Source organism: Thermobia domestica, chromosome 2 (assembly GCF_964235325.1).
Source record: "Thermobia domestica chromosome 2, izTheDome1.hap1.1, whole genome shotgun sequence".
NCBI classification, from domain to species: Eukaryota; Metazoa; Arthropoda; class Insecta; order Zygentoma; family Lepismatidae; genus Thermobia; species Thermobia domestica.
The window spans coordinates 153,434-177,332 of NC_137455.1; the positions used below are offsets into that span (position 1 = coordinate 153,434).

Consider the following 23,899-nt stretch of genomic DNA (forward strand, 5'->3'; position numbering starts at 1 on the left):
TTGCATAGTAATCAACACACGTGTACGGTCGCTTAGCGTTTGTCTCTAGTGTATGAGGTCCCTGCTTCAATCCTCAGTCAAGGAAGTTCATGTTTTCACCATTTTTCATCACCATCGTTTTCGCGGGGACATTAAATTCAACATTTCCAAGAATTGAACTCGGGACGATTCCAAGGTATCCATGTTCACCCCTAAAGCTGAACAAAATGGCCCCTAAAAAGAACGAGGTGGACCACCCAAATTTATAGTAATATATATTAGGGTCCAGTACTATGATACCAAATGTTTAAATTTGGCAATTTCTAAACTTAAGGGGCGGGCCAAGATACCATTCCCGTGGGGTGCACAAATGTACCTATGTCTTATAATAGGGGATGGACCCCTATACATGACCATATAACCATATAAGATAATAGGATCTCATCCAAGGAAATAAATTAGGTCAAAACCAAACACGTGGTACAACGTATTGCTTACGTTTATATTTTGGCAATTTTATACACCTAAAAGGGGAACGAAATAGACCACCGAAATTTATAGTGATCTATATTAGGGTTCTATACTATTATACCAAATGTTTAAATTGGGCAATTTCCAAATTTAAGGGGTGGGCCAAGGCACTCCTGCCAAATTTTTAAAGGGGTGCACCAATATACCCATGTCTTATGATAGGGAATAGACCCCTATACATAACCATATAACCATATAAGGTAATAGGACCTCATCCAAGGAAATAAATTGGGCCAAAAGAACAAACACGTGGTACAACGTATTGCTTACGTTTATATTTTTGGCAATTTTGTACCCCTAAAAGGGAACGAAGTGGACCACCCAAATTTATAATAATACATACTAGGGTTCTATACTATTGTACCAAATGTTTAAATTGGGCAATTTCCAAAATTGAAGGGGTGGGCCAAGATACACCTCCCAAAAATTTAAAGGGGTGCACCAATATACCCATGTCTTATGATAGGTAATGAACCCCTGTATACGTCCATATAACCATATAGGGTAATAATACCTCATCAAAGGGGATAAATTAGGTCAAAAACCCCCGAAATTTGACTTTTTGGCAATTTTTTACTCATGAAAGGGAACGACATAGACACCCAATACTGATAGAGGTACATACTATGATCCTAGGCTACCATACCAAATTTTTAGATTTGGCAATTTCCAAAATTTAAGGGGTGGGCCAAGGTACCCCTCCCAAATTTTTCAAGGGGTGCATTAATATACCCATGTCTTATGAAAGGGAATGGACCCCTGTATACGCCCATATAACTATATAAGGTAATAGGACCTCATCCAAGGGGATAAATTAGGTCAAAAACCCCCGGAATTTGACTTTTTGGCAATTTTTTACCCATGAAAGGGAACGACATCGACACCCAATACTGATAGAGGTACATACTATGGTCCTAGGCTACCATACCAAATTTTTAAATTTGGCAATTTCCAAAATTTAAGGGGGTGGTCCTATGTACCCCTGCCAAAATTTAGGGGGTGGGCCAAGGTACCCCTGCCAAAATTTAGAGGGGGTGGTCCTAAGTACCCCTAGGTCATTGACCCCTGGCCTTGGGGCCCCTCATTGAGGATAATCAAAAGTTAGGCAGAGTGGGGCAATTACTACTAGTATGTTCTGTCATCCATTTGCTACGACTAGTAAGAACTAGACCGATATTAGAAACTTTTCTATAATAGCACCCTTTGACGTGAAAACTTCACAAAATATGATACGGACATTACTATCAGTGACCTAGCGTATAAATATTAACTATACCCACCAGTTTCGACAGCCTCTTCTTTGAGGGAGATGACGTAATATACGGATCCTGCTTAGGTTAGAAGACAAACTGTTAGTGCTTCAACTTCAACTTTAACCTTAAATTGTGTGATAGTGTCTCATACAGTGTTATATCAGTGACCAGTGTTTTTAACTTCGATTTTGTATTTAAGTGTTTTAGTGCATTCTCAGTGTATACTGCGACCAATATGCAGATTCCACCTAATGGCACAAAAATAATCTTGTGGTTTATTTTTTCTACGCCCCCATGTGTGTACTACACGTGTTGATAGTAAACAAAAACAACGCAGACGACAGTCCCGAAGAGGAGTCGCCCACAATCGCCAGCAGTCGGCAAGACGGAGATCACCAAAGGTGGCCGAAAATCCAGGGTAAAAGAGAAAAAACACGCCTCAACAAGCATCAATCTATCCAGGTTGACCAAACCACCTAATGCCGTAAGGCGCCCGGCCATTGGGTTTACCTCACCCTCTCACGATGCTTGTCAATTGAGAGATCCTTAAGCCCTAAGACGCACGGTCATTGGGTTCCTTCCCTCTCTCACGACGCCTGGTCACCGAGAGAGACACCAAATCACACAAACTTATCCCCTCTCACGACGCCCGGTCACCGAGAGGAACCTCACCTACAAAAGCCCTAAGACGCTTGGTCATTAGGTTCCTTTCATTATCTTACCCAAAATACTAGAGGAACTACATATTGTATACATCTTGTATTTAAGAGGATTTTTATAATAAAAGGTGATGGGAAAGTCCAAATTCCCGTGTAGAATAATTGCTTACCTTAACAGAGAGAATATTACAATATTATATATATATATATATATATATATATATATATATATATATATATGCCAGTAGATAGCAATATTGTGTATATTATTGAATGTCTATTACTATGATCATGACCCTACCAAGTAGACTTAATTTAGCTTTCGGAGTTACTCGTATATTACTATTATCTGTTTTCAAACATTTTGTTTTCTCCCTATCTAGGCGATCAGATTTCTTTTGTTTAATCATCGAATGGATACACTTCTCAGATGACATTTATTGATTCTGGAAACAAAACCTAAATATTTACGTTACGATGCTCAATCTCGAGATTTTAATATTGATACTATTGTAATTAATAATTCCATAACCTTTACACAAAAATAAGTTTAGTAAATATGAACCACATTACTATTAATTGGTGGTCTTGAAACGTGTTTTCGGGTTCTCCCAGAGAAGGTTGGATGAAATCTTGGTGTAATAATAGATCAATTCTTTGAGTGGAAACCTCACATTAAGGCTGTATGTAAGAAAGCGTTCTGGTCTTTGCATTCACTCACTAGACTAAAGAAAATTCTACCCACTAAAACAAAGCTCACCCTCACCTTCGGTTCGCTTATAATCTCAAACGATCAAATCATTTAACTCCATATTACAGAAAGCTGGGTCTTTTGAAACTTGCCGATAGACGTGATTTGCATTGACACACTTCTCTTTACGATTTTGCGCTTTCAACAACCTTTCTACTTATTTGAACGTTTGCAACCACTAAATGCTCACCACGACCACAACACAAGATCAGGTGTAAATAAACTCCTCTCTTTTCCCCTACATTCTTCAAAATTCTACTCGAATGCGTTCTTCGCATTAAGTATCTGTGCGTGGAATGACCTTCCATCCAATACAAGACAATATCAATCAATCAACCTATTTAAGAAGTCGGTTGAGCAAATCCTCCATAAGTCTATCAAGGCTTACTAATATCTGAAAAAAAAAAATGCTGATTTTTATACCTCCTACCTTTAATTTCTTTTGTTCACTAAATGTATGTGACTATATTATGTGGCTGTTTGTAGTAATCTAAGTAATCTATGTGTGCATGTGATGATGTGTGTATATGTATGATTGGGAGTGTTTTATATACTATTTTATACATATTTTATTATTATTATTATTATTGTATTACTAATCATGATACTATTGTATTGTACGGTCAAGTGGGAGACAAGGGATGATTAGCCTTAACTTTGCCATGTAAAATAAAATTAAATAAATAAATAAAATAATAGAGAACAACCTGGACATGGTCCATCTTGAGGTCTAAACGTCAGTCACATTGTTTCCTTGTGTTACCTTTAAAATGATGATGCTTGTGTTTGTTCTGAAGTCGTTAATGGAGGAGCCTAATAATTTCCGTTCAGGAAGAAATCGAAAACTGAAGATTCTTAAACAAAGGTTATTAGTAATGTAATTTATATATGTATGTATGGTTAACAAGAAGCGACTTAATGGTTGGTATAAAATCCACCTTCAAAGATTGAAACTTTTATCTTTTTTAATATATGCATTAAGATACTCATGTTTCTTGAAATAAACAGATTCTATACAACAATACGTTTTCCACTGAAACTGTTGTTTAACATGTTAATGTTCTAACAATAAATATAAACACCAGATGAGCTTTCTCGTTTCATAAAACAATAATAACAACAATAGAGTCAGTTTTTGCTGTCAACCTTTCAAATACATTCTTAAATAGAATAGCACATCATTATTCTTACGTTAAAATTTAAAAAGTATTTTACTGTTCTATTTAATAATAGACGGTAATCATAATTATCATCATCCCAATGAAGTGTCTGATAGCATTTTGTCTAAGAAGTCACGACGGCAAGCACGCACACACCCTTTCTAGTATATCCATTGCTCCGATAACGCTTCGATTCTATCAGAAAAAAATTACACGGAATACACCTATCACGCCTTTGCCAATAGTAGCTCACTTCTGGTACCATTTCATTAGTACACAAACTTCACTCCGGATCCTGCTAATCTAAGAGATTTATGGCCAGCTCACATGCACATTTCAGTACGCACGGATACTGAAAATATTCACACATAGTCCGGTCAGTGTTTTCTAATGACCTATTACAAGTTAATATTTAACTAATGTCGAAAGACAGTGCTAAACTTGACATCAAATTATAGACGTATAGTTATTCCACATATTGCATTTGGGCTTCTAAGAGATATTTTCAGTAATATTGTAATGTTTGCAAACTCACGCATGCTTTTCAATCAATGTAACTTCGTTAGGAAGTGCCTCAGATAAATTAATTAAATATTCACCCGAAGGCAAGCACTTCTCATCTTGCGTTCGACTCCTGATATGGCAAGAATTTTCGTCCTTGACTAGCATCGAAAATAAATTGTACGGACGCTTCAATAAATAACTTGTTTATTTCTAGACAGAATGAATATTTTATTTTCGGCTTTCGAAGGATACTACAACTTAAGCAAATGAAATTTTTGCCAACAGTCCATCACTGAGTTCCCATCGCAAGTTTTTCTGTCTATAGTTTAAGGCACTAATCTCAAACATTAGATAGTTAAAGTGGTATTAAATAAGGTTTGTATTTGACTATTTTGCGGTAACAATGACGAATTGTGTGCAAAAGAGAAAGCAACATAGAAATATTGAAAAACCTGCATTAAACGTAATACATATATTACATATATAAAAATCATATGTTACGAAGTAACAACATATTTGTACAAAACTATTTTACATTCAAAATATACATAAATAGGAGTAACAGCTCAACTGAAAACAGTAGACTTTTAAGAGCCTCAGAACCATGAAATGGAAGCACTGGCAACAAGGGAAATTAAACTATCCTTCCTGTGTTTACCCAATTTTCTTATTTTACATAGTACATAAAAATGTACGCTTTCATTTTGTGAACAGTTACACATTTCAGAAAATAAATTCTCTCTATATATATATTGAGCATTCAATATGAAATATTTTTTACTACAGTGGTGTCGCGTTGTTCGAATACTTATACTTTAAAATATTTCAAAATTCAACACAAAAATTTAATTGAGACTGATGTTTCTGAAACTACTGGTAGCATTGATTACTGTTTGAAGGTTAAAAAGTTTTGTGAGAATTTGAGAACAAATGAAAATACAACGTTGTTAATTTCTTAGTAGTTGTTCTCTCTAAGCCTTTGACCCACTTAACATTGTAAGTAAAACATAATTAAATGATCTACTTTATTTTTTATTTTGAGCACGAATCACCCGAATCTCCGTACCATGTTTATGTAATTATTAAAAGGATTTTGTTTTACAATATTTATTTAAATCACTGAATAGCAAGGACTGTTTATTGTTAGACGCACAGACTAAGAACTTGCCTTTTATTATTAGAATTCTCTAAAAAAATTTGTCTGGCCACTATTTGTACCATTCAGTACTTTTCTACATCTAGAATCTCAAACAATTTGTATCTGTTTCGGCCAGAACACAGGCCATTGTTGACATCCTCGTAAGTCACAGGTGACCAGGAGCGTGAACCTAGTGCAACAATAACGTGTTGGGTTATTTTAAAAACAACGAAAAGAGTTATCAGAGTCAAAGAATATTACAAATATCCTTCACAGAAGAAAGAGTCTCCGCTCACCTAAGAAGAAGAACGCTTAATAATAAGAGTCTAATTTTGTCCCTGTGATTATTGAAGATACAGGTATTAACTGTATTAGAAAACTATTCTTCACAGCAATATTTATGTTATCACAATTAAAATTGTTATTTAGTACAGGTAATAAAATTGGGAGCGTTCTATACTAAAATCACTCTACATATTTTAACGAAATTATTTCATTGATTTTCTTATTGTTGTTATTGTTTTTTATGTAAACCTGAATCGAGACTTCAAACAGACATCTGCAAGAATTAAATACGAACTACGATGCACCACTTTATATTGTAATCTAGAACATTTATATTCCATCTTAAACTTTGTGTATCTTATGAGTAATAAACGAAAAAAAATCGTTATCATTCTAATCGATCATTCTAAACAACTCTTGTCTAATCGACTAGTGTTTCCAGTCTTTGTTTTATTTATTTATTTATACATGTATTTCCTCAGACAAAAAGTACAGCCTCTGATTGTAATCCCGAAATGAGTATAATACACAGCAAATAAACAATTTATTAATTGGAACTATTCCTTCTTAATGATTAACACACAACAATACTTTTCATAAAATGCCTTCTCAATCTATGACATTTCAAGATTCAATAGTATTAATTCCATATTATACACTGCATACAATGGTTCTAACCTTCATCTCTTTGTTCCAATGTATATTTTACAAAGAACAACTCAATATTCACGAATATCTCTAACATGACCTTATTCTAAACATCCAGTGACGTCTGGCTATATTTTCAGCTTTTAATTCTAACTTGGTTGTACTCATAAACAGGAATGGGCACAGAAGTTACCCGATACTACAGTCCTTGAGATTTACCCTGACTCAATTGCCATGCAAAATAGAGAATTACCTACTCACTATTGTTGTGAAAGGAGTTCAAAGGAAGTAAAAACACACTAAAATACAATCACTGTAAACGATCTGTATAACAATTCGAATTCCTCAGCAATTACAAAAGCCGTATCCGATTGGGTGGCGTCTATTGGTTATAGAATATACTGCGTGTTCTAACAGAAAACTACAGAGTGGATAAGTGCTTTGACGGTAAATTCGTCACGGTAAATCTCAAAAACAATGGCACTATAGTGTGTTTCAAACATTTCCTCAATTTGGGAACTGAAACACAGAGAGGAGGAACATACTAATCTTTGTTATAATTCTGTTCTTCCAACCTTCCCTGAGATCGATGCCAGGGACAACCTAACCTAAATTTCTCGTTAGACCTCTTATATGACATATCAGATATCAAAACTCTTTTAATTTTACAGAAACTAATAAGAGATAAATGCTTTATAGAGTACGCTTCTGTGACGTATGAAGCACTGGATTTCTCATGTCTATTTTTTTAACTGTTTATAAGCATTCTCGTCCATATCCCCTGTTATAGTATTAAATGTACAGGGGTTCAGTAATGATTACTTCTGTACCTCCCGAAATTTGTTTCTTCTGACTTTCATTTCCCTCATCAACAATGAGGTCTTTGAGGTATCCAGTATCAAAGCAGTTTTCCAATGAACTCAAAACCAAACCAAAATCACAGATTATTGGCTGACGATCATCCGTGTACTATCAATAATATGTTCAATATTTTAACTAATATTGGTTATCGTGTATAGAATCTGTTAGAAATTCGTTTTATGTCTTTTGCCAAACATTGTCCCGAAATGAAACCTACAGGTACTCTCAAAAACCAAAATTAGTAAACTCTATATCATATCTGCCCTTCCCTCCAAACAAGACGAAAACAAGAATTATGTTTTAGAGATACTTGAGATAAAATATTTACTTATTTCGAAATTACTATGTTTAGCTGAAAAAGTACTGATTTACCTTCAAAGCAAGTCCAAGATTTAAATAATATTGCAATTAGAAGTTATAAATATTTTGTTAACCTTGTATGCAAAATTTGAGGCCATATATGGTTACAATTCACTCGAAAAGTTGTAATTATCTGAAAAGATTCTCCTCCATGTTTTCTTTATCTTCATATGTCAATGTTACAGCTATTTTGTTTTTCCGATTGGAAGCACGCAAATATAGAAGTTATCCATTAATAAGAAGAAACAAACTTAAAATATAGAAAAAACAGCATTTTCTCTGTTTCGTATTTCTCATACCTTTAGCTTCACAGTAAAAAAGAAAGGTGCAATTGATGCACTTTAACAATGTTTAATAGAGTCTACATTCAATGTGTAATAATGGTTTCCAACAACCTTTAATATATTTTTCAAAAAATGTATTGAAAATATCACAGAGCTTTAAATTGAATGGTTGGGCAAAAATGGCAGCAGCTGCTTGCAAGAATTAACTTGTCACATTCGTAAGATAAACCAATTACAGATCTATGGCGAAATTACGGCAGGTTATATTTTCAAGCTGAAGACCATATTCAAGAACTGTTCATAATGGATTGTGATGATACCATCCTGATCAGTGTCGAATTGTCTGAATGAAGCTGTTAACGTCTGAAATAAATAAAGAAAACAAATTCAAATTACAGCACGTATCAACAAAGCAAACAAATGTATCAAATTTTGAGCAAACCAGAATTCAAAATTAATTTATTTCCTCTGTAAGTGGCATATACTTGAATACCTATGATTTTCCAACGCATTTAGTGTGACTCAGAGAGTTTTCTTCACTAAAGTTATTGTCCAAAAATTCCCAATTGATATTTATACTTCAAACTACGTTAGTGTTAAGCCTAAACATTAAATTCCCAAGTTAGCTGTTTTCTTTCTTTATTGAATACTTACTGAACTTCATCGGATTATATATATAATCCGATAAAGTTCAGTATATACACGATACCACCGAATCTTTTGTCCCCAATTGATTGTATGTTTTTTTGTGTAACTGAATGTACTTCCTGACAAGGATTAGGTGGTAGAGCAGCAATATTCTGAACCTCGCCCGCTTGAATAACGCTTTTTTCAATTCAATATATTTTGATTGCAGAATGAACAAGTTTAAGGTGTTAATAGTACATTTTTAAAGCAAAGCAATTAATGTGTTCTGATAATGCAAATACAAAAAATTTCATCATATACTTATTTTTGATTCAACTAATTTACGGCTGGAGAATGGAAAAGAATATGGACGAAAAATTTAACTCCTTCTTAGATGTATACTTGCACTGTTTTAATGTAGCTTTTCCTCTCATGCCAATTAGTAAATGTAATAAAATTAAGAAGAGTTGGATTACAACTGGTATTCGTAATTCCAAACGAAATTTAATTAAGTATGCTAAACTGCTTAATGATACAAATGTTTCTGATGTATTCAGAAATTACGTTAAAAAATATAAGATAACATATAAGAAAGTTATTAAGACAGCAAAGCGAATGCATAATTCGAAAATGATTAATAACTCCAGAAATAAAATTAAAACTATGTGGAATATTATTCACCAGTCGGTAGGACTACATACAAAGAAGGGTAATATTGCTAATTTGAATCACGTCATTTTTGACAATAAAAGAATTACAAACCCTGCTGAAATTGCAAATAAATTTAATAATTATTTTATAACTTCTCCTCAGGTAGCTCTTGGTGCTCTATCCCACCAAGCTGGTACAAGTGGTTCTTCAAATATGCCTTCTTATCCAAAATGTATTTTTGTTACCCCGCTAACTATTGATGAAATATTAGCAATTATAGGAAAGATGAGAAATAGTAGTTCTGCAGGTCTTGATGAAGTACCGTCCACTATTATAAAACAATCTGCTTCGATAATTGTTCCTCACCTGACTCATGTAAAAAAAAATTTCCTTCAATCAGGCATTTTCCCACAACGGTTAAAAGTGGCTAAAGTGATTCCCTTGTTCAAAAAAGGCAGTCGTTACGATATTAAGAATTATCGCCCTATCTCAGTTTTATCTGTATTTTCAAAAATTTTTGAGACGGTAATGTCAAATAGGATAAGGAATTACTTACGTTCCAATAATCTAATATCATTATCTCAACATGGGTTTTTAACTGGCAAATCTACTGATTCTGCGATTTTCGATTTTCTTAGTACTGTTATGCATGCAATAAATAATAAAAAATGGGCAATTGGACTCTTTGTTGATCTTACTAAAGCATTTGACACAGTAAATCATGATCTCTTACTCAAAAAATTAAGCTTTTATGGTATAAGAGGAACTGCCAATAAATGGATCGAGTCTTACTTGAAGGATAGGTATCAGATAGTTCAAATTACGAACGAAAATAATGGCGAAATGTGTAAGTTTAGTAGTTATAAAGGTACAATACTAACTGGTGTACCTCAAGGATCAGTGCTTGGTCCATTGCTCTTTCTTATTTACATCAATGATTTGACATATGAAATGTTGCCTAATAAATGTGTATTATTTGCTGATGACACCAATGTTATTATTACAGGTAACTCACGACATGATATTGAATATAATCTAAACACTGCGTTTTCACGATTAAGTAACTGGTTAAGTAACAATAAGTTAGTTCTAAACAAAGATAAAACTTCCTTGCTAAATTTTTATTATCCTCTTCAAAATAAATTTATTCCTTACGTAATGGTAAATAACAAAAAAGTCGACTTTTCTATTTCAACTAAATTTCTTGGTGTCACCATAAGTTCGAAACTAACTTGGAATGAGCATATTTCTCAACTCAACAAAAAATTAAGTAGTATTTGTTTCGGCCTCCGTAGACTAAGAGGTAATGTCACAACAGAGGCCTTGGTTTCGGTGTACTATGCAAAATTCCATTCTTTAATAACTTACGGTATTATTTTTTGGGGTTATTCTACTGAATGTATTAGCACGTTTCGCTTACAAAAGAAAGCACTAAGGGTTGTGTTTGGATTGTCACCAAAATCTTCTTGCAAGCCCATCTTTCGAGGACAAAAAATATTACCATTACCTTGTGCGTATCTATATAAAGTTATCTTGTTTACCGTAAGTAACAAACACTTATTTATTGAAAACAGTAACGTCCATAAATACAATACTCGATTCGTTAATAATTTGCATGTTATCCCCCAAAATTTCTCGTTTTTTCAAAAAAAGTGTATATATTAACTGTACAAAAATTTTCAATAAGTTACCTGACTTTCTAAAACAAAACAAATCATATTCTATGTTTAAATCGGATCTTCACGAGTTCTTAGTAGATAAATGTTATTACTCGGTAAATGAGTTTTTTGAAGATAATGTATAAATGTTTTTTTCCTTTGTTAATTATATTATGATTGTATAAGCTTCATAGTTATGTATGTATTATTTTATCTAAGTTTTTTTTCTATACCATATATGTAATTATTTTATAATTTTGACAACTGTATGCGTGCTCGAGAATACTCTCATTTGTATGCAAAACAGGCAAATAAGTAAATAAATAAACTGTTTGTGGTGTTAAAAAATCCTCAACAGATCATGAAAGTCTCCTAATTTGAAGTTCTCCCTTCTTTGTTTTCCCTCCTACTACTAGGGGGAACATAGATTTGTGATACCAAAAATGAAAAAAGCTCTGAAAATAACCATCTACTTCTGTAACACCGAGGTGACTAATTTTATACTTGAAGAAGAAAAGAACTGCCACAGGAACTGGATAATAACGCACGTATTATCAACGACATACCCTTATTTCACAAGTATGTCAATCGTAAGGGCTAGGAATACAAACTGTTTAATGCTTGGGGACAAATTTAACCTGCTTTAAACCTAAAAAGTCGGGACACCAGTTCGGTGGTCACATACGGTTTTCAATTCTTCTTCCTTAAAGGGTCTTTCCTAATAAGATAGTGAAATCGGCCCTTGATCCAAATTGGGTCGCTATTGATCCAAAAGGTTACCCTTGACCTAAAACTACCTCCAAAAAAATTTTTGACCCCCACCCCCTCCCCTTACCGAATTATCGTATCATACATGCTCAAAATTGAATACTTTTTAATTTTGGTGAGCATTTGAGCTTGACTTCATTCGATCCAATTTCTACACAGTATTCCTATTTCTGCGAGATCCATCTTAATATTGTCCTCCTTTCTGCGCCTAGGTCTTCCTATGGATGTTTTCTGATAAGATTTCCAGCTAAAACTTTGAAAGTGTTCCTATTTCCTTCCATTCTGGCTACACAGCGCCGTAACTTAGATTTTCTTTCTGGAGGGAGGGGGCAAGCATTAATACGCGTATTTGAGCCCCCCTAGAAAAAGTTGTTTTTCTAATTCTTGGGCCCCCTCTTTCTATCTTTCTCTTACTCCTTATGGGCCTCCTTGAGCCTGTGGGCCCTTCCGCACGGCAATGTTTGCGAGGCCGTTAGTTACGCCCCTGGGCCCGTTCCATACATGACATATTAATTAAGGAGACAATATTGACAAATCTCGAAGCCATACGAATAAATATTATTACTAGGGCCCCGAATAGTAAACATTTTTACTGAAATGGCCCCACGACTAATTTTTGTTTTATTTACCTTTTGTATGCTGTTTTGTTTATGTAATGTAGTGAAAATGTTTAATGCTTCATTTATAAGTTCACGTTAGTACCGTATATGGAGTAAGAAAATTTTGTGTTAAAATGGTTCCCCCTCCAACGGAGGGGAGCTTCTCTAGAGGGTCAGTTGCCGCCCTGTCCCCCCAGAAGTTATGGCCCTGCTACATGACCTTCTCACCTGAGGCTCCTAGACTTGATGACCGAAACAATGTTTGGGAAACCGTATAAATTATGCAATTCTTCATTATGAAGTTTCCGTCATTCCCCAGAGATGGAAGACGCCAGTCGATTGATTCAACACAGACTCCACTGACGATTGAATACTTCCAGCAGGTCAGTAATAGATAAATATTTCTTACACCTTACTTCACCAGTATTGATAAATTGGCAAGTTGCCACAGTGGCACCCCCAGTTGTCTCTCCCGACGTGGTCACACGAAAATCATTGTATACTCCAGGCCCATTCTTGGCCCAAGTTGACATTTGGCTCACTTATTCCGTACATACGGGACTACCTTGATACCCAATTTCAAGGAAATCAAATCGGTACCTTCTGAGATATCATGATCCAAATTTTTTCCGAAATTTCTCGAAAAGTGATATTTGATTTTCAAATAAATCTTGCTGACATATATTGTAGCCTATTCTTTCCTCTTCAAAATGGTATATTATTTTTCTCTCTAGGTCAATATTTACGGCCAATTGAAGTTAACAAGATTCTACAAAAAACATCAAATCTGTCCATTTTTTACGACCCTGTATTCTGAAACTACAGGGATACAGGGCTACAATTTGATGCGTTATCATCTCTCACAGGGTCCTACATGTACACCAAGTTTCATCGAAATCTGGCACCGTGAGGTTTTGTGCGTGGTTGATTTCACATGAAATGAACAGAAATGGCAATACAGAATACATGTATTTAAAGTATTAAGATATTTGTTTGGCCAAAAATAAACACTATTTTGCAACCATATTTTGTATGCTGGACAATGCGTCTACATTATGCAAGGTTTCAAGTAAAAGAATAATTGGTTTAAAAGTCGGTCCATGCATGTGAAGTTGCTTGGTATGATTGACGGTTGCTTCACTTTTTTTTTTTTTTTTTTTTTTTTTTTTTTTTTTTTTAATACTATTACCATTTACATTGGCAACACAAAACTGCTTTTCCAGTTTTTTTCTAATACCAGCCAGTTTGTAAGAGGTGATCATTATTGTTGGGCACTGCGAGCCAATAAGTGACCTTGCAGACGTTAGCGTAAACTTGTATACCTTACGACTGGGCTATTCAAAAACATTGCAAACAACACCATTTTCTCCATCACTTCCTCTTCTTTAATTTTCTCTCTTAGCATGAAAAGCCCTAATAGGTAAACATTACTCCCTAAGTTTAGTATCGAAATTTAGTGAATTCTACTTTTTAGAGCTGATGTTTGTAATAAAGGGATGAAATATCAAAGTTGATTTTTTACTGTACTATTATAGTTATTATTGCTAGATTAACAACACTGACACAATTTTTATGATTTTCTTTTAAAATTTGCAATGTGTGATATATTATACCTCTGGTGGGACATGGAGTAAACAGTTGTGTATATAAGAGAAAACTATAGTTGAAATTTTAACTTTGATATTAACCGTGATGTTTATGCTACTCTCAAGCATTTGTGTCTGAATTAAATACTTAACCAACTAAAACATTGTCCTAATTTATTATTTCTACTTTAATGTTGAATGACTTCATTATTTGGGTTTAGAAGTAAATGCAGAGAAAACTAAATACATGGAAGTGCGTCGGGACCGTAATACGGCAAATTGTGGAGGCGTTAAAATATTAAATAATGCTTTTGATAAAGTGGATACTTTCAAATATTTAGGATCAATATTAACAGACGAAAATCATATTCACGAAGAAATTAAATGTCGACTAAAAGCAGGGAATTCGTGTTACTATTCGGTTCAAAATCTCTTGTCGTCGCGAATTCTGTCGAGGAATTTGAAGCTTAAAATATATAAAACGATAATCATGGCTGTTATTCTGTATGGTTGTGAAACATGGTCGCTTACTCTGAGGGAAGAACATAGACTGAAAGTATTTGAGAACAGGATCCTGAGAAGAATATCCGGACCCAAGAGGAACGAGAATGGGGAATGGCGGAAGCTTCATAACGAGGAACTACATAGTTTATACGGTTTACCCAACATTGTTAAGGTCGTCAAGTCTAGGAGGCTTAGGTGGGCAGGTCATGTAGCTAGAATGGAAGAAAGTAGAAACGCTTTCAAAGTCTTGACTGCTAGACCCATAGGAAAACGACCATTAGGAAGACCTAGGCGCAGATGGGAGGACAATATTAAGATGGATCTCGCAGAGATAGGAATACAAAGTAGAAACTGGATGCAATTAGCTAAGGATAGAAGTCAGTGGAGAGCTTTTGTGAACGCGGCACTGAACCTCCGGGTTCCATAGGCCATAGAGTTAGTTAGTTAGTTATGACTTCATTATTTATATTTCATATATATACATATTCGTTTTTTCATTTATTTGAATGAGTTACAACATTCAAATAAAGAAGTTAATTTTGGAAATTAAATAAAACTGATTACCAATAACTAATAAAAATAAAATAAAGTATTTGAAGAAGAGGGTATTGGAAACTCATTATTATAATTTAATTAAGAATGATACGGTAGGTAGGACCTTGTCTCTGTACACTCATTATTTACTTTTCGGATAGAAATGGCAGTCAATATAAGATTAGAAAAAAAAATGAAACAAGAAACAGATTTTGGACTAAAAATTTAGTTTTCTTTCTTGCCATGGGAAGAATGTTTGTGATGGAATAAGAGGCACAACAAAGCTTTAAGTAAGTAAAACTAACGAATCAAATTGAACGTTAGTTTAGAGATGTCGGATTTCTACAAATAAAACATTAAATGTATTACCTATTTTCTCGTCCCACAAGAATAAATTGTTACTTTTATCATAGCGACCTTTAAACCTGCGAAAATACAACTCATTATTTTAAAAGAATCATAACAGGTGATTCTTATGATTATTCAGTAAGTGTTAATTTACGCAAATGATGATTAGAATTTCATTCTAATTAGAATTTCACGAATCTTATGCAGTGTGTTGAGTTAAAAGGACATTTTAATAACGTACAAGCATCGGCTTGTAAGACGACCAGTAAGCAAACACATTAAAAAACAAGAAAAAAAGCTTCAAGAGTAAACGGTAAGGGGCTACCGCACTAAACTTTCTCGCTCCAATTTTTTAAACTAAACAAAGTTATGCTGCAGTTATTACTTAGCCATGTACTTATGAAACATGAACAAAATTATAACGCGTTTTCGTCCAAAGAAAATTCACCCTAAAAGTTAACTACCGATTTTCAATTATTTCGAAATATTATTTATACCATTTGTTAGGGTTACTAATTAAATATTTGTTTATAAACTATCAACAAAATTGCAAATTCATTTGCAAGAGTAAACTACCCCTTGTGAATATTTTCATGGCAAGTGATTTATGAATCTTATAGGCTTATTAATGAAATATGAACAAAATCCTTTCTCAGAAAATCATTCACTTCCAAGTGTATTCTTTATGGATTTTTTCTTTTTTTTTTAGAAAAAAAATGATTATGAACAACCAGGTTATTGCCAGGTAATTAGTGAAACATTTACAAATAGTATGTGTATCATTGTGAGCAAAAGCTAACATAAGGCCTATATAATAACTTTTTCTTTTTTTTTTTTTAGTAAAATAATTGCTCTTTAATTATTATTCGAAACGAATGACATATTGTAGCATCACAAAAGTTACTTTTTGTCTTTTTTCGGAAACTATACATTAGAATTTACTCTCAAACATTTATATTGTTCACGCAATGTGATCTAGTGGCCGTACATGCTTTATATTTGGACAAAAATTTAATTCAACAGAAACTAAATTCCAGATTTTATGATAATCTCATTAACTGTAGAGTTCCTAGTATCATAATAAACAAGTTAATGAGAGTTTGTTTCACTTTAATAATTGGAATGGTTTTCGTACAGCATCTATTAATTACGTATTTCTTCATTTTCTCAGAAACTACGGATGTTCAGTTGAATAAAATATATCGAATCATATGTGTCTCGTCTCGTCTTTGGACATTTTGTTTTCGTTCAACTCTAACCAAATTGTAAAATTTATGAAATATGAACAAAATCACATCACAACCTCCGTCGCGATCTTGAAATCCGCCATTTTCAAATCTGTGATTTTTTTTTTTTTTTTTTTTTTTAAATGGAAAGGTAGTCATGCGATATATCAATTAGGGTCAGCATGTTCTCAAAAAGTCAATTATGAACTTTATCGTTGTCTGTACTTATTTGGAAGATTTAGGATCATCTTTGATTCATTTCCGTTCTGCTTAAAGGCCCTCCAGCACTTTGTAGAAAATATTTTCATTGATCTTATTTTTAGGCAGAACAGGATAATCTTTGGAGACAGGGAATTTTATGCTTTTTTTTTTTTTTTTTTTTTTTTTTTTTTTTTTTTTTTTTTTTTTAAGGGAAATGCAACATCGAAATGCTTGACTCCTAGCGTGTTTTTAATTACGAAAAGTAACTGTGAACTTATTTGATGTTTTTAAAATGTTCATCTTTATGAAGTAGTATATAGTAATCTTTTATATTAAGTGTTGTTTATTTATTTTAATTCTAAAAATGATGTATTACATGACTACCTTTCCATTTCAAAAAAATGTCACAGATTTCAAAATGGCGGATTTCAAGATGGCTGCTGAGGTTTGTGATCTTCTCTGCCCATTCTTCTTTTGCCAATATGTGAAATTACTATCGTTTGCATCATCTATCTATCACTATTTTCACGATTCCAACAGTTTATTTGATGTATTTCAATAACAAAGCATAGCCCTTCTCCCACCAGCTTTGATCCCCTCCGTTTTATTTATGGCGCTCAGCCACTATAACCTTGCACATATACATATTTTCACATCCTCTATCAAGCGCACTATGTCTCATCCCGCAAATCCCTTCATCCATTTCGACCCATTACTTGTCAGTCATTTTTGAGGAAATCGTCTTAAAAAAACTCACCCTCAAAATAAACTACTACTTATGGACTTCTAAAGGATAAACGAGTTATGCTATATTGACAGGTACGTAATGAAATTTGTGTAATGTGGGTTCCTGTTACCACGGCATGGCGCGTCCTCAGGTTGCGGATCGAGAAGGCCTCTAGATATACAGACTAGCTGCGAATATACTGAATAAGCAGTCGCGGACAGACGACAACGGGTCGTCCTCCAGCTTGGGGGTTTGGGCTAGGCTAACAACCTCATCGAGTAAAAAAAAAAAAAAAAAAAGGCACTTGTTCAGAAACATTCACAGAATCCTCGGACCAGGACTAATGACTTGGCCCGACCTCAGCAAAAGAAAATGCACATGAGATTTGGAACATGGAATATTAGAAGTCTATAAGGCAGACGCGTTAAAATCAGTAACGAATGAGTTAGAGAAATACAGGCTGGACCTAGTAGTAGTTCACGAAGTTAGGTGGGAAGCAAGGTCCGTCGATCCTACCTCTTTTAAGGTCGCGTCATAACTACCCTTCTTTGAAAACCGAAGATGCAGTAAAATTGTGATGTCACGGCGGGAGCAGAAACAGCTTTCGCCCAAGGTTCTTGTCATTCACCCTTGCTTGTTTCTTTGATTTTTGCAGGAAAGTGCGTGATTCTTGCTTTCCTGTATTAAGAAAACATTAATTACTGTAGTGCTCGTGTTAGCCTATAAGCATGTCGAATTGTACACTAAGTACTTGTCGAAATTATAGTAGAAATACTACGGGTTCCAAAGTTACTTATCATGTATTTCCCTCGGATCCTTTGCGGAAAGTTTGGCAAAAGAAATGCTGTCGGGAAGACATCTTTCAAGTTGAAAACGCCAGCGTCTATTCCGATCATTTTATTCCCGAAGCTTATGGACATAATTTAAAACGTGAGCTTCTAAATATGTTCATGCCTGTTCTGTATGGTTGCGAAATATGGTCGCTTACTTGGAAAGAACATAAACTGAAAGTATTTGAGAACAACATCCTGAGACCAATATTCGGACCCAAGAGAACCGGGAACGGGGAATGGCGGAAACTTCATAACGAGGAACTACATAATTTATACGGTTTACCGAACATTGTCAGGGTCATCAAACTCTAGGAGGCTCAGGTGAGCAGGTCATATAGCTAGGATGGAAGAAAGTAGGAACGCTTTCAAAGTCTTAACTGGAAGACCAACCGGAAAACGACCACAGGAAGACTTAGGCGCAGATGGGAGGACAATATTAAGATGGATCTCGCAGAAATAGGAATACAAAGTAGAAACTGGATCCAGTTGGCTAAAGACAGAAGCCAGTGGAAAGATTCTGTGAACGCGGCATTGAAACTTCGGGTTCCATAGGTCATAGAGTTAGTTATTTAATGAAATATTTTTGAAATATGAACAAAATCGTCTAAAAATAACTCACCCTCAAGACCTCCACTCACTCACACCACAATCACTTCACACCTCAAGAACTCACCCTAAGTACCACTTCTGGATTCTTTCCAGAAAAATGGCCTGTATCACAGTACAGGATTGTTAAGGAAACATTCATGTATGAAATATAAACAAAATCGTTAGAACTGTTTTAAGAAAATCCTAAATTTTTATTTACATTCTTCAGTAAACAAGGCGGGTAGGAAGAAAATTCGAAAGACTATTCTTGGAAATGTCATAAAAAGCTTCCGTTTTAAATTTGGTGCAGGTACTCTAGAAATATACATACATCGGAACAAATGAACTGACAGACATTCTAAAGGCAATTATTCGTGATGTAAGGGTCATCAAATGTGCAAATTCGTTAAAATCTCGTATTTGAGTTTTCCACGATCTCCATTTTATCTTCTATTGTCCTTGGAAATTAAAAAAAAAAAAAAAATTAAAACCTGACTAATGTATAATCTTGCAATACTAATAATAATATCTAAATTTATTTTTTTCCAAATCGCGGCCCCACACTTCTTTATTTTTATCGCAAATATATTTGTTCGTTGTGTTTTGATTACTAATCTTTCTTAACGTGCTGAAAAGGAAGAGCGCAGGTATTGAAAATAAGGTCTATAGCTTACAATTCCAAATATAACATTATGGGTACAGGTAAATTATACGTGGGCAGCATAAATCATAATGGGAATAACAAAACTTTTTTAATTGCAATTGTTAAAACTATGTCAGCAATAATTGCACTGAACAAATCCGATGCAGACATAGCCTTAGTAAATACGAAATTACACTTAGTAACAAAAAAGAAATATTTCCAAGAGATAAAAAAGTATAAAAATAAAATACGCAAGAAATATATGAAACGAAATCAACTTCATTACATAATGCAAGAGTGTTTGATGGCATATTGAGGCCAGGAGAAATATTACAACAGCTCAGACAGAATTAAAATCTTACGATGTTCAACAAATGCTAATCAGCATAAGAAACTTCCAACGAATATGTGCTTCTTCGTTGCCAAGTGGCAACGCGTGGTCCCAGGTTTGATTCCCGGTGGGGTACACACGGAAAAGAAAGTATTCTTCAGTTGACAAATTTTCTTTTTCAAAATAATTAGGAACAAATGAATTAATCTCGATCTTTTTGTCGTTATCCTTAGAATAGTTATAATTTGATAACTTGCCAAAATCAGTACTCTAATAGATTAATTTATTCTTGAGTTATTACTCGAGATGCAAGGGCTCGGAAAAAAAAAACCGGCTTTTTTGGGAAAAAACTCGATTTTTTCTGCTTCGCTTTTTTGCTTGGAAAAGTTTGGGCTTTCTTCAAAATTTTGCTTTAAATTGATAAAGCATAATTTGTTTCGCTTCTCTACAGCACAAGAACTCATTTGATTAGTGGTTGATGTAGATAATAATATAGAACCTCTAAAATAAACTATGAATTTCGAAAAGATTTTTTTTTTTTAATTCTTAACATATTTACATTATGAATTCCAAAGGATTAACCAATATATATATATAATAATTTTTAAACTTCTTATACATAAAAATAAGTACTTTTTAAAAAAATACACAAATAACTAGCAAAATTGTATGTAGTATTTTTACTTCAAATTATCACACACCCTCTTTTTGAAACAAAAATAAAACATGAGATAAATACACTTATATGATAATCTTAAAAGCTGCACATCAACAGCTTGGTTTCGGGTGGTTCTGTACATTCTTGAAATTTTTAAATTTTAACTTTCATATATATTGTATGAATATTTCGAACAAATTTTTCATTCATTGATCACATACGTAATAACGTTACCACCTATCAGGTGCTTGGAATCTGCAAAATCGGTAAAATTCCGAATTCTATAATGCACTGACTGTTTCTTAAGCCTTTCAGAATCGGGAAAGTACCAAGTTTTCTGTTAATGGATCATATGCGTAATAGACTGTTCATCTGATCGAGCGGTTTCCTAGACTTATAACCACCATCACGGTTTACCCAGTCCTGAAGGTTTCTGAATTTTTAACGACAGAAATTCAACATATCATTACGAAACTTAAAAAACACTATGGAATACATTTAAGAAGAGTGGAAAGAATCAATCACTGTTCCAATTCACAAGGAAGGCGACAAAACTGAATGTAATAATTATCGAGGCATTTCTCTTAATATTCTATTATAAAGATTGATTCCATACGCAGATGCAATTATTGGAGATTATCAGTGTGGATTTACGGAAATCGATGAACACAATATTTACTATTCGATAAGTACTCGAAAAGAAGTAGGAATATATTACCCAGTACATCAGCTGTTTATTGGTTTTAAAAAGGCTTACGACTCGGATAGGAGGGAAACATTGTACAACATTCTTACAGAATTCGGAACACCGAAAAAGCTAGTTAGATTAATTAAAATGTGTTTAAATGAATCCCAAAGAAAAAGTCCGAGCAGAAAAATTCTTGTCCATGAGCTTCCACGTCGAGAATGGCCTGAAACAATGAGATGCGTTATCGCCATTATTGTTCAGCTTTGTTTCGTAGTACGCTATAAGGAAAATCAAGGATAGCAACCAGGCCTTAGAGCTGAATTGTATTCACCAGGTTACGGCGTATTCTGATGATGTAAATTTAATGATAGGAGAACAATAGAAAGAAATGCAGAGTCCTTATTAAACGCTTGCAACGACATTGGTTTAGAAGTAAATGCAGAGAAAACTAAATACATAGAAGCTCACCGGGATCGTAATATGGCAAATTATGGATGCGTTAAAATATCAAATAATACTTTCGACAAAGTGGATACTTTCAAATATCTGGGACCAATATCACCAGACCAAAATCATATCCACAAAGAAATTAAATGTCGACTGAAATCAGGAAATTCGTGTTATTATTCAGTTCAAAGTATTTTGTCGTCGCGAATTCTGTAGAGGAATTTGAAGCTTAAAATATATAAAACGATATACATACGTGTTGTGTTTTATGGTTGTGAAACATGGAAGAACGCAGGCTGAAAGGATTTGAAAATAAAATCCTGACACGAATATTCGGACCCAAGAGGAACGGGAATGAGGGAAACTTCATAACGAAGAAATGCATAATTTATATGGTTTACCAAATATCCTTACGGTCATCAAGTCTAGGAGACTCAGGTGGGCAGGTCATGCAGCCAGAGTGGAAGAAGGTAGGAACGCTTTCAAAGTTTTAATGGAAATCCAATCGGAAAACGTCCATTAGGAAGATTTAGGCGCAGATGGGAGGACAATATTAAAATGGATCTCGCAGAAATAGGAATACAAAGTAAAAACTGGATCCAGTTGGCTAAGGATTGAAGTCAGTGGAGAGCTTTTGTGAACGCGGCATTGAACCTTCGGATTCCATAGGCCATAGAGGGAGAGAATATATTTAAGTTAAGCACAACTGCACAACAACCATGAGTGAGTGGTTAGCTTTTGCGCTTCTATCGGGAAGTTTGGAATTCAACCCCGCATTCGACCATTTTAACAAAAGTTTTCCTTAATTGTATCTGTGAATGTAGAGATAATGCGTGTACTGTGAGTTCTGACCGACTTCCTTTCTTATCGTTTTTAAATCGTTGTTATTACTAATTATCAGCAGTGACGGATTTGTGAAGGGGGTTATGGAGGGGATGTTTTACGGGTGAAGCTTGTACCCCGGAATTACAGGACTTCTAAAACAAACGAAATATTTGTTATGCCTTTACTTATAAACTTCAAGCTTTTCTCAAACAAAAATTAGGTATTTTTAGAAAAAGTAAACATTAATAAGAAAAACCTCTCCCAAAATACTTTTCTAAATCCGCCACTGATTCTCAGTATAAAATGGTCTTTTCAAGATTGTATCCGGAAGGTTATTGCTGAATGTACAAATAAAACGAAATATTAATTATGCTTGTACTCATAAACTCCCAAATAAAAATTAGGAAATTTTAGAAAAACCAAACATTAAGCAGAGAAACACCTCCCAAAATACTTTTCTGAATCCGCTACTGATTATTTGTATAAAATGGTATTCAAGTTTGTATCCGGAAGATTATTGCTAAATCATTGCACAGCTACAGTATAACAAGATTGTGGAAGTACGATTTAACAGATATACTGACAAACTTACACTCTGACGGATATATTGAAAAACAAAAGTTTAACTTATGTGCTAGAAGCTAGAGTAGGCCTACTAATCTCTAGGAAATGAAACACGGATGACTAAAAAGAAATTATGTAGAAAAGAAAAAATGTCGATAACTCAGAAGTTAAAATAAAGTTAAATATTTTCTACAGTTGCCCTCAAATACTATGTACGTTATGTTTACTTTAATTCATAAAACATGTGTTCCATCCATCATGATGATGAATTCCAGAGCGAAATATAGCATTTAGGTCATGAAATCTTATTTAACTTTAGAGTATACTATAAGAAAGCTATTTAAGTAGAAAAATTATGAAAATAAAAAAGCCAAAATTTCTAAAATTCTCGTTTTTTTTTCCAAAAAAGCCGGCTTTTTATGTGCAAAAAACCATCGATTCATAAAAGCCTGCCTTATTTGCATCTCTAGTTATTACGAA

At 34.0% G+C, this 23,899-nt stretch overlaps 1 protein-coding gene across 2 annotated transcripts in view; it reads right to left on the reverse strand.

The window, feature by feature from the left end:
• Positions 1-4,144: 4,144 nt before the first annotated feature.
• The window catches only part of Alg-2 (Apoptosis-linked gene-2), a 34,368-nt gene continuing 14,613 nt past the window's right edge, over positions 4,145-23,899 (reverse strand). For both annotated transcript variants that reach the window (XM_081737935.1, XM_081737945.1), the window contains exon 4: positions 4,145-8,776. In XM_081737935.1, the coding sequence (XP_081594061.1) occupies positions 8,675-8,776 (102 nt within the window). In that variant the 3' untranslated portion in view covers positions 4,145-8,674. The remainder of the gene's footprint in view (positions 8,777-23,899) is intronic.